Source organism: Glandiceps talaboti, chromosome 18 (genome assembly GCF_964340395.1).
Source record: "Glandiceps talaboti chromosome 18, keGlaTala1.1, whole genome shotgun sequence".
Lineage (NCBI taxonomy): Eukaryota > Metazoa > Hemichordata > Enteropneusta > Spengelidae > Glandiceps > Glandiceps talaboti.
In genome coordinates, this window is record NC_135566.1 from 20,666,344 (window position 1) to 20,679,254 (window position 12,911).

At 33.3% G+C, this 12,911-nt stretch overlaps 1 protein-coding gene across 1 annotated transcript in view; it reads left to right on the forward strand.

Moving 5' to 3' along the window:
- The first annotated feature begins 925 nt into the window (after positions 1–925).
- LOC144449821 (uncharacterized) overlaps positions 926–12,911 on the forward strand; it is a 73,447-nt gene continuing 61,461 nt past the window's right edge. Inside the window, exons 1-4 of the mRNA XM_078140395.1 lie at positions 926–1,460; positions 2,359–2,409; positions 7,282–7,382; positions 8,047–8,314. Of these exons, the coding sequence (XP_077996521.1) occupies positions 926–1,460; positions 2,359–2,409; positions 7,282–7,382; positions 8,047–8,314 (955 nt within the window). The remainder of the gene's footprint in view (positions 1,461–2,358; positions 2,410–7,281; positions 7,383–8,046; positions 8,315–12,911) is intronic.

Consider the following 12,911-nt stretch of genomic DNA (forward strand, 5'->3'; position numbering starts at 1 on the left):
TTTCTATAGTACTCGCGTTTATCCGCCTTAATAGCTCTTATCACTTTATTACGATAAAATCTCCATAACGCTGGTCTTGATGGATCGAATACTTGTTGACGTCGACGAATAAGAGACTTAATATAGTACATGTATTTCTACTATTAAATTTAAAACCACATTACTTGTAAATAGCTAATGGCTGTTGCAATCAAAGTTTAATTTCTATTGATCCTCAAATCTGATTACATGATGACAACGGTAGTGATCTCATAGTTCTGCTGTATAGATTTGAAAATTAAGTATGTCATTACTACTTGGCTCAAAGCCACGAATATGTTTGAAATACACTTTAAATGTACCTCATGTACAGTGTACATGTACATGTATGTGTGTTTCAAGTTACAAGTGTGGGCTTTAGTACTAGTAGCAAGTTGATAGAGACTTCTGTCGCACAGGAAAAGTACATGTATCTGGTGAGATGCAGAAAGTTTTTTTCTGGAGTTTTAGATAAAAGAAGTACCTTAATGTCCTAATCCCCACCAGGTGGGAAGGATCTCTTACCCCCACCCCCACCCCCTTAAACTGTAAAACTTAAATGTATAAGTATATGATTTATGTATTGGTGTACTATATATTATACAAACAAACCAGTTGGAGGAAATTCATTTCTTATAAGGAAACAAACTATTGTATTGTATTGTATTGTATTGTATTGTATTGTATTGTATTGTATTGTATTGTATTGTATTCATTATTGATGTTTGTTTATTCACAGACTTTACAAGAACTTACATGTAGAAGAATGAAACCAGGTGTTTTTATGTGTTTTGAACACTAACTCAAAGGGCTTGCCACAGAAAACTACACTGATAAAAGATTTGAAATGCTTAAAAAGTGATTTTGTGGACAACTCTCTGCATACAAGCAGTGTTAGTGTGCCAAGATGCCGTTCTTTGGAAAGAAAAAGAAAAAGAAGAAGCCCGAGCCTCCTCAGAGGGCAAATACCACAAGACTTAGTACCATTGATAACATTTATGAAACATCAGTACCTATTTCAAGCTCTAAGAGAAAAGGACAAACTTACATGGTTTCCGCTCAACCACAAAGTGTACATAGCAATAGCAATAATACCTCAGCAGCACGTGCCAGTAATAATTCACAAGTGCCAATAGCATCTCATAACAGATCATCTTCAAAGAAATCAGCTCCACCACCACCACCGAGAACAGTCAGCAATGAATTTGATGATTCAAGTTTAGCTGCAGGAAACCATAATGCAGCATCAACTGTTGTTTTCAATGATTACTATGATGGATCAGTGAGTTCACAGAATGTGAATGGGGATGATGACATGCCAGATGAGGATGATTTTGATGTTAATCCTTGGCAGATCACCCCTGTGGAAGAATGGAATGATCAAGATGTCATTGACTGGTTACAAGCAGTAAAGTTGGATTATTTTGTTGTTATTTTTGAAGGCAAGTAAACTAATTATATTTGAACATGCTGTACAGTTTGTGTTAGAACTCAGATGAAGTGAAGTAAATTGTGACATTACGGTTTAGGGATGTAAAATTGATAAATCATTACCCTACCGACCCAAATTTTCAGCTCCGACATCGAATATTAAAAAAATTATTTTCGCCTGCCTCTAATACATGTATTTTGTGAAACAACACCCTTTGGCAAGAATAAGCAAGTGTCTGGACTGTTGGCGTCTTATACAGTCATGGCAGTGATGACTACACTAGTTCACAAATAGAGATTTTCTTTCATGATGGGGGGGGGGGGGGGGGGGGGGTGCTGAGAACATGCCAATTGTGTAGAAAAGCTGGCAAAGGGCTTGTTATCAGGAATCTAATAAAAAGAAAATAGAGAGGAGGAAAAGAAGAAGCAGAGAAACATGAAGATGATAATTTTTGGATTTTTTAAAACTTTTTTTTTAAATAATCAACCAACTGACCCATACATTGTAGTTGCCATTAAAAAGTAATGAGAAACATACATGTATAAAAAAAATAGGCTCGCCCTTAAGTTAGACCAGTATAAAATTTAGATCATATTAAAGGCTGGACCTACTCACTGTACTTGATTAAAATGTGATTTTGTACCCATATAAAGTACGAAAACAAATGTATGTACAACCTTTAAAAATACAGCAATACACAATTATTGATTACATGTACATTGTGTCTAATTAAAATACTGTAATAAGCAGTTAATCTCATTCTACATTAGCTTAATATGATATCACCAACGACATTGAATTAAAATTATATATGTACCTTCCTGTCAGTCATGATTCTGTTCAATTGTTAACTGTTTGTTATTGAACTTGTAGTGGTACACAATAATTACCAGTGATCTTGATTTCAGGTTGTGGTATTGATGGTGACTACCTCCTCCAGGTAACAGAAAATGATCTAAGTAAGTTATTTCAATTTACCATCATCAAAGAGCTTTTAGTTCAGACATGTATTGAAAAAGAAAACAGAGACTCATTGTATTATTACATGTACAAATGTAGTGATTTTCAAGCAAGGTACAATGTAAGTGGAATGATATTGTCAGGAACAACCTAAAGGTTCCAAAGAACTCCATACATCACTGAGATTTGACACAAGGAGCACAAAGTTTTGTAGCCAAAGTATTGATTCCATTACGTACAATAGATACTTCTGGTAAACACTTCTGTCAGATGCTTACATTGTGATAGTAGAAAAACTGTGTTTTCAGTCAGTTGTATTTATAAATGTAGACATGACATTATCGTTTGTACATTGATTGTGAAATGTCATTTTAGGAGATATGAAACAAGTCCAAGAATTTAGTTTTGTAGAATGAAAAAATGTCCGTATGAGACCTGCACAAGGTGTAACTTGGACTTCTGTTTCAAACAACCAAAGATACATTCACTAAAAATTGGTCAATTTCTTATAAAAAGACAATGTATACAATGGTCAATATATATCTGTAGGTAATGTAGGGACAAGTTTAAATCTTGACCAAAACCTTGGTTTTAAATCTGTCATCATTTTTAAACTGCACTACATGTAATTGTAACTGGAGTATCATTTTTCGATCAGACAACCACATTCACTGAAAATTGTTAAAATACCAATAATTACATGTAGATATTGTCAATAACTATTAATCCTAATCTAAACTGGGTTTTTAAGTTAAATTGTCATCATGTAATTTGATTCTCTATATCCTGACATCTCTATGTTTGATTCTCTATATCCTGACATCTCTATATTTGATTCTCTATATCCTGACATCTCTATATTTGATTCTCTATATCCTGACATCTCTATGTTTGATTCTCTATATCTTGACATCTCTATGTTTGATTCTCTATATCCTGACATCTCTATGTTTGATTCTCTACATGTATATCCTGACATCTATGTTTGATTCTCTATATCCTGACATCTCTATGTTTGATTCTCTATATCCTGACATCTCTATGTTTGATTCTCTATATCCTGACATCTCTATGTTTGATTCTCTATATCCTGACATCTCTATATTTGATTCTCTATATCCTGACATCTCTATGTTTGATTCTCTATATCCTGACATCTCTATGTTTGATTCTCTATATCTTGACATCTCTATGTTTGATTCTCTATATCTTGACATCTCTATGTTTGATTCTCTATATCCTGACATCTCTATGTTTGATTCTCTACATGTATATCCTGACATCTATGTTTGATTCTCTATATCCTGACATCTCTATGTTTGATTCTCTATATCCTGACATCTCTATATTTGATTCTCTATATCCTGACATCTCTATATTTGATTCTCTATATCCTGACATCTCTATATTTGATTCTCTATATCCTGACATCTCTATGTTTGATTCTCTATATCCTGACATCTCTATGTTTGATTCTCTATATCCTGACATCTCTATATTTGATTCTCTATATCCTGACATCTCTATGTTTGATTCTCTATATCCTGACATCTCTATGTTTGATTCTCTATATCCTGACATCTCTATGTTTGATTCTCTATATCCTGACATCTCTATATTTGATTCTCTATATCCTGACATCTCTATATTTGATTCTCTATATCCTGACATCTCTATATTTGATTCTCTATATCCTGACATCTCTATATTTGATTCTCTATATCCTGACATCTCTGTTTGATTCTCTATATCTTGACATCTCTATGTTTGATTCTCTATATCCTGACATCTCTATGTTTGATTCTCTATATCCTGACATCTCTATGTTTGATTCTCTATATCCTGACATCTCTATGTTTGATTCTCTATATCCTGACATCTCTATGTTTGATTCTCTATATCCTGACATCTCTATGTTTGATTCTCTATATCCTGACATCTCTATATTTGATTCTCTATATCCTGACATCTCTATGTTTGATTCTCTATATCCTGACATCTCTATGTTTGATTCTCTATATCCTGACATCTCTATGTTTGATTCTCTATATCCTGACATCTCTATGTTTGATTCTCTATATCCTGACATCTCTATATTTGATTCTCTATATCCTGACATCTCTATGTTTGATTCTCTATATCCTGACATCTCTATGTTTGATTCTCTATATCCTGACATCTCTATATTTGATTCTCTATATCTTGACATCTCTATGTTTGATTCTCTATATCCTGACATCTCTATGTTTGATTCTCTATATCCTGACATCTCTATATTTGATTCTCTATATCCTGACATCTCTTTGTTTGATTCTCTATATCCTGACATCTCTATGTTTGATTCTCTATATCCTGACATCTCTATGTTTGATTCTCTACATGTATATCCTGACATCTCTATATTTGATTCTCTATATCCTGACATCTCTATGTTTGATTCTCTACATGTATATCCTGACATCTCTGTTTGATTCTCTATATCCTGACATCTCTATGTTTGATTCTCTATATCCTGACATCTCTATGTTTGATTCTCTATATCCTGACATCTCTATGTTTGATTCTCTATATCCTGACATCTCTATGTTTGATTCTCTATATCCTGACATCTCTATGTTTGATTCTCTATATCCTGACATCTCTATGTTTGATTCTCTATATCCTGACATCTCTATGTTTGATTCTCTACATGTATATCCTGACATCTCTATATTTGATTCTCTATATCCTGACATCTCTATATTTGATTCTCTATATCCTGACATCTCTATATTTGATTCTCTATATCCTGACATCTCTATGTTTGATTCTCTATATCCTGACATCTCTATGTTTGATTCTCTATATCCTGACATCTCTATATTTGATTCTCTATATCCTGACATCTCTATGTTTGATTCTCTATATCCTGACATCTCTATGTTTGATTCTCTATATCCTGACATCTCTATGTTTGATTCTCTATATCCTGACATCTCTATATTTGATTCTCTATATCCTGACATCTCTATGTTTGATTCTCTATATCCTGACATCTCTATATTTGATTCTCTATATCCTGACATCTCTATGTTTGATTCTCTACATGTATATCCTGACATCTCTATATTTGATTCTCTATATCCTGACATCTCTATGTTTGATTCTCTACATGTATATCCTGACATCTCTATATTTGATTCTCTATATCCTGACATCTCTATATTTGATTCTCTATATCCTGACATCTCTATGTTTGATTCTCTATATCCTGACATCTCTATGTTTGATTCTCTATATCCTGACATCTCTATATTTGATTCTCTATATCCTGACATCTCTATATTTGATTCTCTATATCCTGACATCTCTATATTTGATTCTCTATATCCTGACATCTCTATGTTTGATTCTCTATATCCTGACATCTCTATGTTTGATTCTCTATATCCTGACATCTCTATATTTGATTCTCTATATCCTGACATCTCTATGTTTGATTCTCTATATCCTGACATCTCTATGTTTGATTCTCTATATCCTGACATCTCTATGTTTGATTCTCTATATCCTGACATCTCTATATTTGATTCTCTATATCCTGACATCTCTATGTTTGATTCTCTATATCCTGACATCTCTATATTTGATTCTCTATATCCTGACATCTCTATGTTTGATTCTCTACATGTATATCCTGACATCTCTATATTTGATTCTCTATATCCTGACATCTCTATGTTTGATTCTCTACATGTATATCCTGACATCTCTATATTTGATTCTCTATATCCTGACATCTCTATATTTGATTCTCTATATCCTGACATCTCTATGTTTGATTCTCTATATCCTGACATCTCTATGTTTGATTCTCTATATCCTGACATCTCTATATTTGATTCTCTATATCCTGACATCTCTATGTTTGATTCTCTATATCCTGACATCTCTATATTTGATTCTCTATATCCTGACATCTCTATGTTTGATTCTCTATATCCTGACATCTCTATATTTGATTCTCTATATCCTGACATCTCTATATTTGATTCTCTACATGTATATCCTGACATCTCTATATTTGATTCTCTATATCCTGACATCTCTATATTTGATTCTCTATATCCTGACATCTCTATGTTTGATTCTCTATATCCTGACATCTCTATATTTGATTCTCTATATCCTGACATCTCTATATTTGATTCTCTATATCCTGACATCTCTATGTTTGATTCTCTATATCCTGACATCTCTATATTTGATTCTCTATATCCTGACATCTCTATGTTTGATTCTCTATATCCTGACATCTCTATATTTGATTCTCTATATCCTGACATCTCTATGTTTGATTCTCTATATCCTGACATCTCTATGTTTGATTCTCTATATCCTGACATCTCTATATTTGATTCTCTATATCCTGACATCTCTATGTTTGATTCTCTATATCCTGACATCTCTATATTTGATTCTCTATATCCTGACATCTCTATGTTTGATTCTCTATATCCTGACATCTCTATATTTGATTCTCTATATCCTGACATCTCTATGTTTGATTCTCTATATCCTGACATCTCTATGTTTGATTCTCTATATCCTGACATCTCTATGTTTGATTCTCTACATGTATATCCTGACATCTCTATATTTGATTCTCTATATCCTGACATCTCTATGTTTGATTCTCTACATGTATATCCTGACATCTCTATATTTGATTCTCTATATCCTGACATCTCTATGTTTGATTCTCTATATCCTGACATCTCTATATTTGATTCTCTATATCCTGACATCTCTATATTTGATTCTCTATATCCTGACATCTCTATGTTTGATTCTCTATATCCTGACATCTCTATGTTTGAACTGTTTTGTAGTTGAATTAGATATTGAGGAAGAAGATGTAAGGAAGAAGTTTATGGTAGAGGTGGAGAAACTTAAGAAAAGACCAAAGTCACAACCTGTGCTGAAATTACAGGTAAGAATTTTTTTTTAAATATGTTAAATGATCATAAGTTTATAACATGTCTTTTGTTTCCCTGAATTATGCATTGGATTGCTTGGAAATATACACAAGTCATGTACATGTAGATTACATAGATGTTGTCATGACTCCATTCAAATGTACATATTGTTTTATTTGTTTTGTATCTGGTGAATAAATCAATTCAGTTTACATTGTTAAACTTTCTCCATGTGAATACCTCTAAGAACAAACTCACTTAAAACTGGTAATATGACAGAACTCCATGACACTAGTACAAAGTGTTGTTAACTCGGGGGACTTGTACAAGTGCTTTGCAGCGTTCTCTGTGACCGTACACTCATCAAAGTGCAGTGCAGCAACAACAAAAAATGCAATACCCCTGGAAGTCTGCCGGAATGGGGTTATTATTAATACATATGCTAATCTGAAAGAGCAAATTTCTGTAAAAATTATACTATGCAATCGCTTGCTTTCGTGTACAGTGAACCATTATGACATCATTTCCATATCATTTGCATGTGTAGGTATACAGTAATGTTTTTGGTATTGCACTGCAGTTCAAATACTGCTAGTATGTGCGTGCACTGGTGCAAGTAATCTCTGGTACTTATAATAACTTTTATGTAATGATGGGAATGTATGGTTTAAATTGAAGGAACAACATTCTGTGAAAAGGAAAGCATTGGAAGAAGAATTGAATAGTAAAGTATCTGGAGAGTTAGAGGAACTTTTAAAACTACAAGAGGATCAAGAATGTAGAATAGATGCCAGTATTGCCAAATTAAAGGAAGAACAAAAACTGACTGATGAATTAATCTCACATAATCAGAAGTCTATTCAACAAAGTCCACAAAAAGTCAACTCTCCATCTTTGAATTCTACTGCAACAAGTGACCAGACTGAAAGTGGGCTAGGAAGAAGTGGTAATATGCCCTAAATTATTTGTTAAGGGTGAAATGTACCTCGGGGACAAAGTTGCCTGAAAATCAAACTTTGCCATATGAAAGCTTGTTCCTGTTGTTTTTGAAATAATAAAACCTAATAAAAGAGATTAGGGGGTTCACTGTCTCTTGTTTTCAAGGAAATTGTCACTTCTATTTTCCCTATAGAGTTAACTGAATATTTCGGCTATATTGGATTCTGAAATGACTAAACTTTGATATCATTCTGACCTCTATTTCAAAATTTGCACAGTGACCCCAGATTTTTTAAATTAATTTTTACTGAAAATCTTTTAGCATTTTCTTGAAAAAAGTAACACCGAAAGTTAAATAGTTTATTTCCGAGGTACATTCTCCATTAATGTGTTTATTTATTTTTATTTTTTGTGTTATTTATTTTTATTTTTTCGTGATGTACACATGTATGTTTGTGTTAGTATGTTTACCTTTTTTTTTAAATTCCAGAATTCCACATTAATGTTATCTTACCAGTGGACTAATATGACAATCTTATGATGCAAGAGTGCAAGTGTGGCGTATGTGGGGTATTTGCATGAGTGCTTGCAATGTTTTCTATGGCAGTACTTTCCCGGGTGTAGTGAGTGAAAGTGCAGCAGAAAACTCTGCAAGCATCAGTACAAATAGCCCTGAATACCCACACTGGCACTCACACAGCATAGGGTTGTGTTATTGTTTATCCAAAACAACAAATTTCCATTAAAATAACTTTTGTGTAGAACGAACAGATGTGTCCTCATTTACTTATTATTTACATGCCAATATGCAATAATGTTTTCGGTAGTGCAAATACCACTAGTATGCATGTGCAACAGTGCAAGCAATCTCTGGTACATGTAGAGTGTGTAATAATAGCATAGTTATTTTGTTCAGAGTTAACTTTATCTATAGGCCTGTCCAATAGCTGCTTTCCTCACCTACATTGTAGTGTTTCAAGTGACACAAGCTGAGTTCATCAATTTTTTTATTCATTGAAACCAATTTATATGAAGCCTTGGTAAAACTATTCAAATGCATGTCTTCTATGACTTACATGTAATTGTGTTCTGGCATTGTTAGAATCATTGATTGCATAATGGGAATATCTTCAGTATTTATTACATTGAGTAATACTGAAGTAAAGCACTTTCTTTATGTGATGTGCTACACTTGTACATGTATAGCATTCATATCAAGTGGAAAAGTTTACTTTTTCAATTGGTTTATTTACATGCCTGGCATGTTGCCTTTCTTATGTGGTCAATTAGCAAATGATAGAGTATACTTTTACACTTGATATGGAAGCTATAAATGATTGTGGTACATACAGAAAACACTTTACTTTCTTGGTGCTATGGGTTGTATATGTATAAAGAATTACATCATTGGATGCTTATAAAATTATATCTAAATACCAGGCTTGAATTCAGTCAATTGCAAGTGATGGTTACTATTAAGTGTGCTTCAGTAAATAGAATACTACAAGTACCTTTTGAATACATAGTAACAATTATGTCCAAAAATGTGTAAACTCAGCTTGTGCCCCTTTAATCCATTTTCCAACTATACTGTACCTTTAAAAGGAAGTAATCACAAATTTTACTTTTGTGTTTGTATTTCTGTTGATCTTTCTTTTCCCTGACTTCTAGGTCCATATAAGTATAATGTTTCCCTTTTATTAGAGAAGTTAGAACTTATTTTCTATATTGTTTCATAATATAATATTGGAAATATTCAAAGGCTCTGTATAAAATGACAATTTCATGAAAAAAGAAAGTGATATTTGAAAGAATAGCCCATATTAAAAATGAGTAGTTGTTAAAATTTCAATCTAAAAAGAGCTGATAAATCAAAACTATATTTTATTACCTCACTTCTATTTACTTCTTGTTGTTTCCTGTAATGTAATTAGTCTAGTTCCTATACAGTATTGTTGCCATTTACATTTCCACTCACAGTATACCACTGGCCAGGTCTAGTAGGGGTGTGTGGCCAATGCTGTCAACCTTAGACCCCATTTTAGACCAATTTTGATCCAAAACCAATACCCCATTTTAGACCAATGTTGATTGCATGGTTGACCGATGAATAGTGTTGTACATGCATGTAGTTAACATAACAAATATTGCATTATGGGATGATATCTAAAAACAAGTATTTCAGGGGGTGTGCATGTAGTTAACATAACAATTGCATTATGGGATGATATCTAAAAACAAGTATTTCAGGGGGTGTGCATGTAGTTAACATAACAATTGCATTATGGGGTGATATCTAAAAACAAGTATTTCAGGGGGTGTGCATGTAGTTAACATAACAATTGCATTATGGGGTGATATCTAAAAACAAGTATTTCAGGGGGTGTGCATGTAGTTAACATAACAATTGCATTATGGGGTGATATCTAAAAACAAGTATTTCAGGGGGTGTGCATGTAGTTAACATAACAATTGCATTATAGGGTGATATCTAAAAACAAGTATTTCAGGGGGTGTGCATGTAGTTAACATAACAATTGCATTATAGGGTGATATCTAAAAACAAGTATTTCAGGGGGTGTGCATGCTATCTCATACTCACTGATATGAAAATATCAACCCGTGCAGGGGAAATTCCCAAATAAAATTCCCAGGGAAATTCCGAACCAGTCAAGAATTTATTAAGGAGTTCCTTCAAGGACCCCATTTTAGCCCAAACAAAATAAAAAAATTGTGAAAAGTGGACCCCATTTTAGACTCAAAAGCTTTAAAAAGACAGAACCCATTTTAGACCAAAGGGCAAAAAAACTTATCCCAAAGGGTGGCACATATATGTATACCCGATAGGTGGGAATATTCCCCCCCACCCCCACCCCCACCCTGGAAGTCACTCCACAGTTTATGTTTATATTGAGTAGACATGACATACATGTACCTGTGTATCAGTTGTACATAGAAAATGTAAAGTACACCTATGTCTGGTACAAGTTGTAGTGTTTGCCTTTCTCATAGAAACCTACAATTTATTGACATGCTATACAGAGATACCAGTTTCACATAGAAACATAGCCTGAATACCAACACTGACTCTGATTCTGTATTTACCAAGTGCATTAACATTCTTTAGTACACAGAAGGCCTTACTAACTCCCTTGCTTGTAGATTACATGTAGTGTAATAAAAAAAAGTGTGACATTTGTATTAGTGTGTTCTGAATGGAATTTGAATTGTTTCATCAGATATAAAAAGACTAGTGTGTTCTTATGAAGGAAAGAAATATTAAGTAAGGATCATAATAGTCTCAGATAGATCTAATGAGGACACAGAAATAGTTCAGTCTGATCCAGTCTCATCTGTGACTGTGACAAAATAAATATCTGCCAGAAACAAATACAATGTCTATAAACTACACAAGACATCAAATAATAGTAATAATAACAGTTTGAATTGATAGCTACTGTGATTATTATGCCACTGAGGTCATTTTTGTAGGCTGAAAGATATCACACAATATTGAATTATTTTTGGAAGCACATGCAAACCAGGGCTAAAATTAACAGTAGTCCCGTGTCTATAGACTACCAATTCTTGTCATGAGGCTACCATAATTTGCAGCTGGTAGTCCACTCAGGCTACCACTGATTATGCATGGTTTCAAGGTTGGAAGATTTACGGCCATTATTTTAATAACACACATACATGTACATGTATTTCCAATCGAGGAATTCTGTTTTCAGTTCAGGAATATGACACTATTGGTCACTATCCTTAGCTACCAATTTCTGAAATTGGTAACCCATTGGGACTAGCAAACAGAAAAATTAATTTCAAGCCCTGGAAACACATTTTAAATGGAGCTACATGTCTAAGCAAAAATTGTATCAGCCACAAGCCATATTTTCTTGTTATCATTGTTTTGTCTTGGGCAATGCATGTGTGCAACCATCTGCTTAAAATTTGAGTATATATTCCAAGAAAACACTATCAGCTTTTCATACTTTTCACTTTGGTATATTCTCACAAAATGATTGTGTTATACAAGCTCCTAACACATTCAATTTGTCACTACTTCTTTCAAGAAATAAATTTTGTTAGTTGCGTACACAAAACATTACATCTACAGAAAATAAGATAAGATAAGATCAGATATGTTAAGATATAGTTTTATTACAACCATATACAAAATGTACAATTCTATTTGGATATGTAAGTGTATTAAAGAATATTAGCATGAAATACAGGTAGGTTAATGTAGAATTGAAAAGATCTACATGTGTACTTCATGTCAGACATAAACAGGTTGTTACACACAAAGCAGTTCAAAGGTTTTTAGCATGACCTCTGTAGTATAATAAAACTGTGGCAACACTTGCTAGTATTTTGGTTAATTTTCTAACAAAGTCAGTTTTTCTAAACTTTATACCATCATGTCAACTATATACATGGTTGATGAAAATGAAAATTCGCAATCATTTTCATCCAATCAGCTGCTGTCACTGATCTCGACTGCAGCCATGCATGTTCATCTCGGCAAATGCAATGCCCCAAACTCTGTGGGGTAGGCATGAAAGCCCCCAGTGGCAGAATCTGGATAACCAAGACTA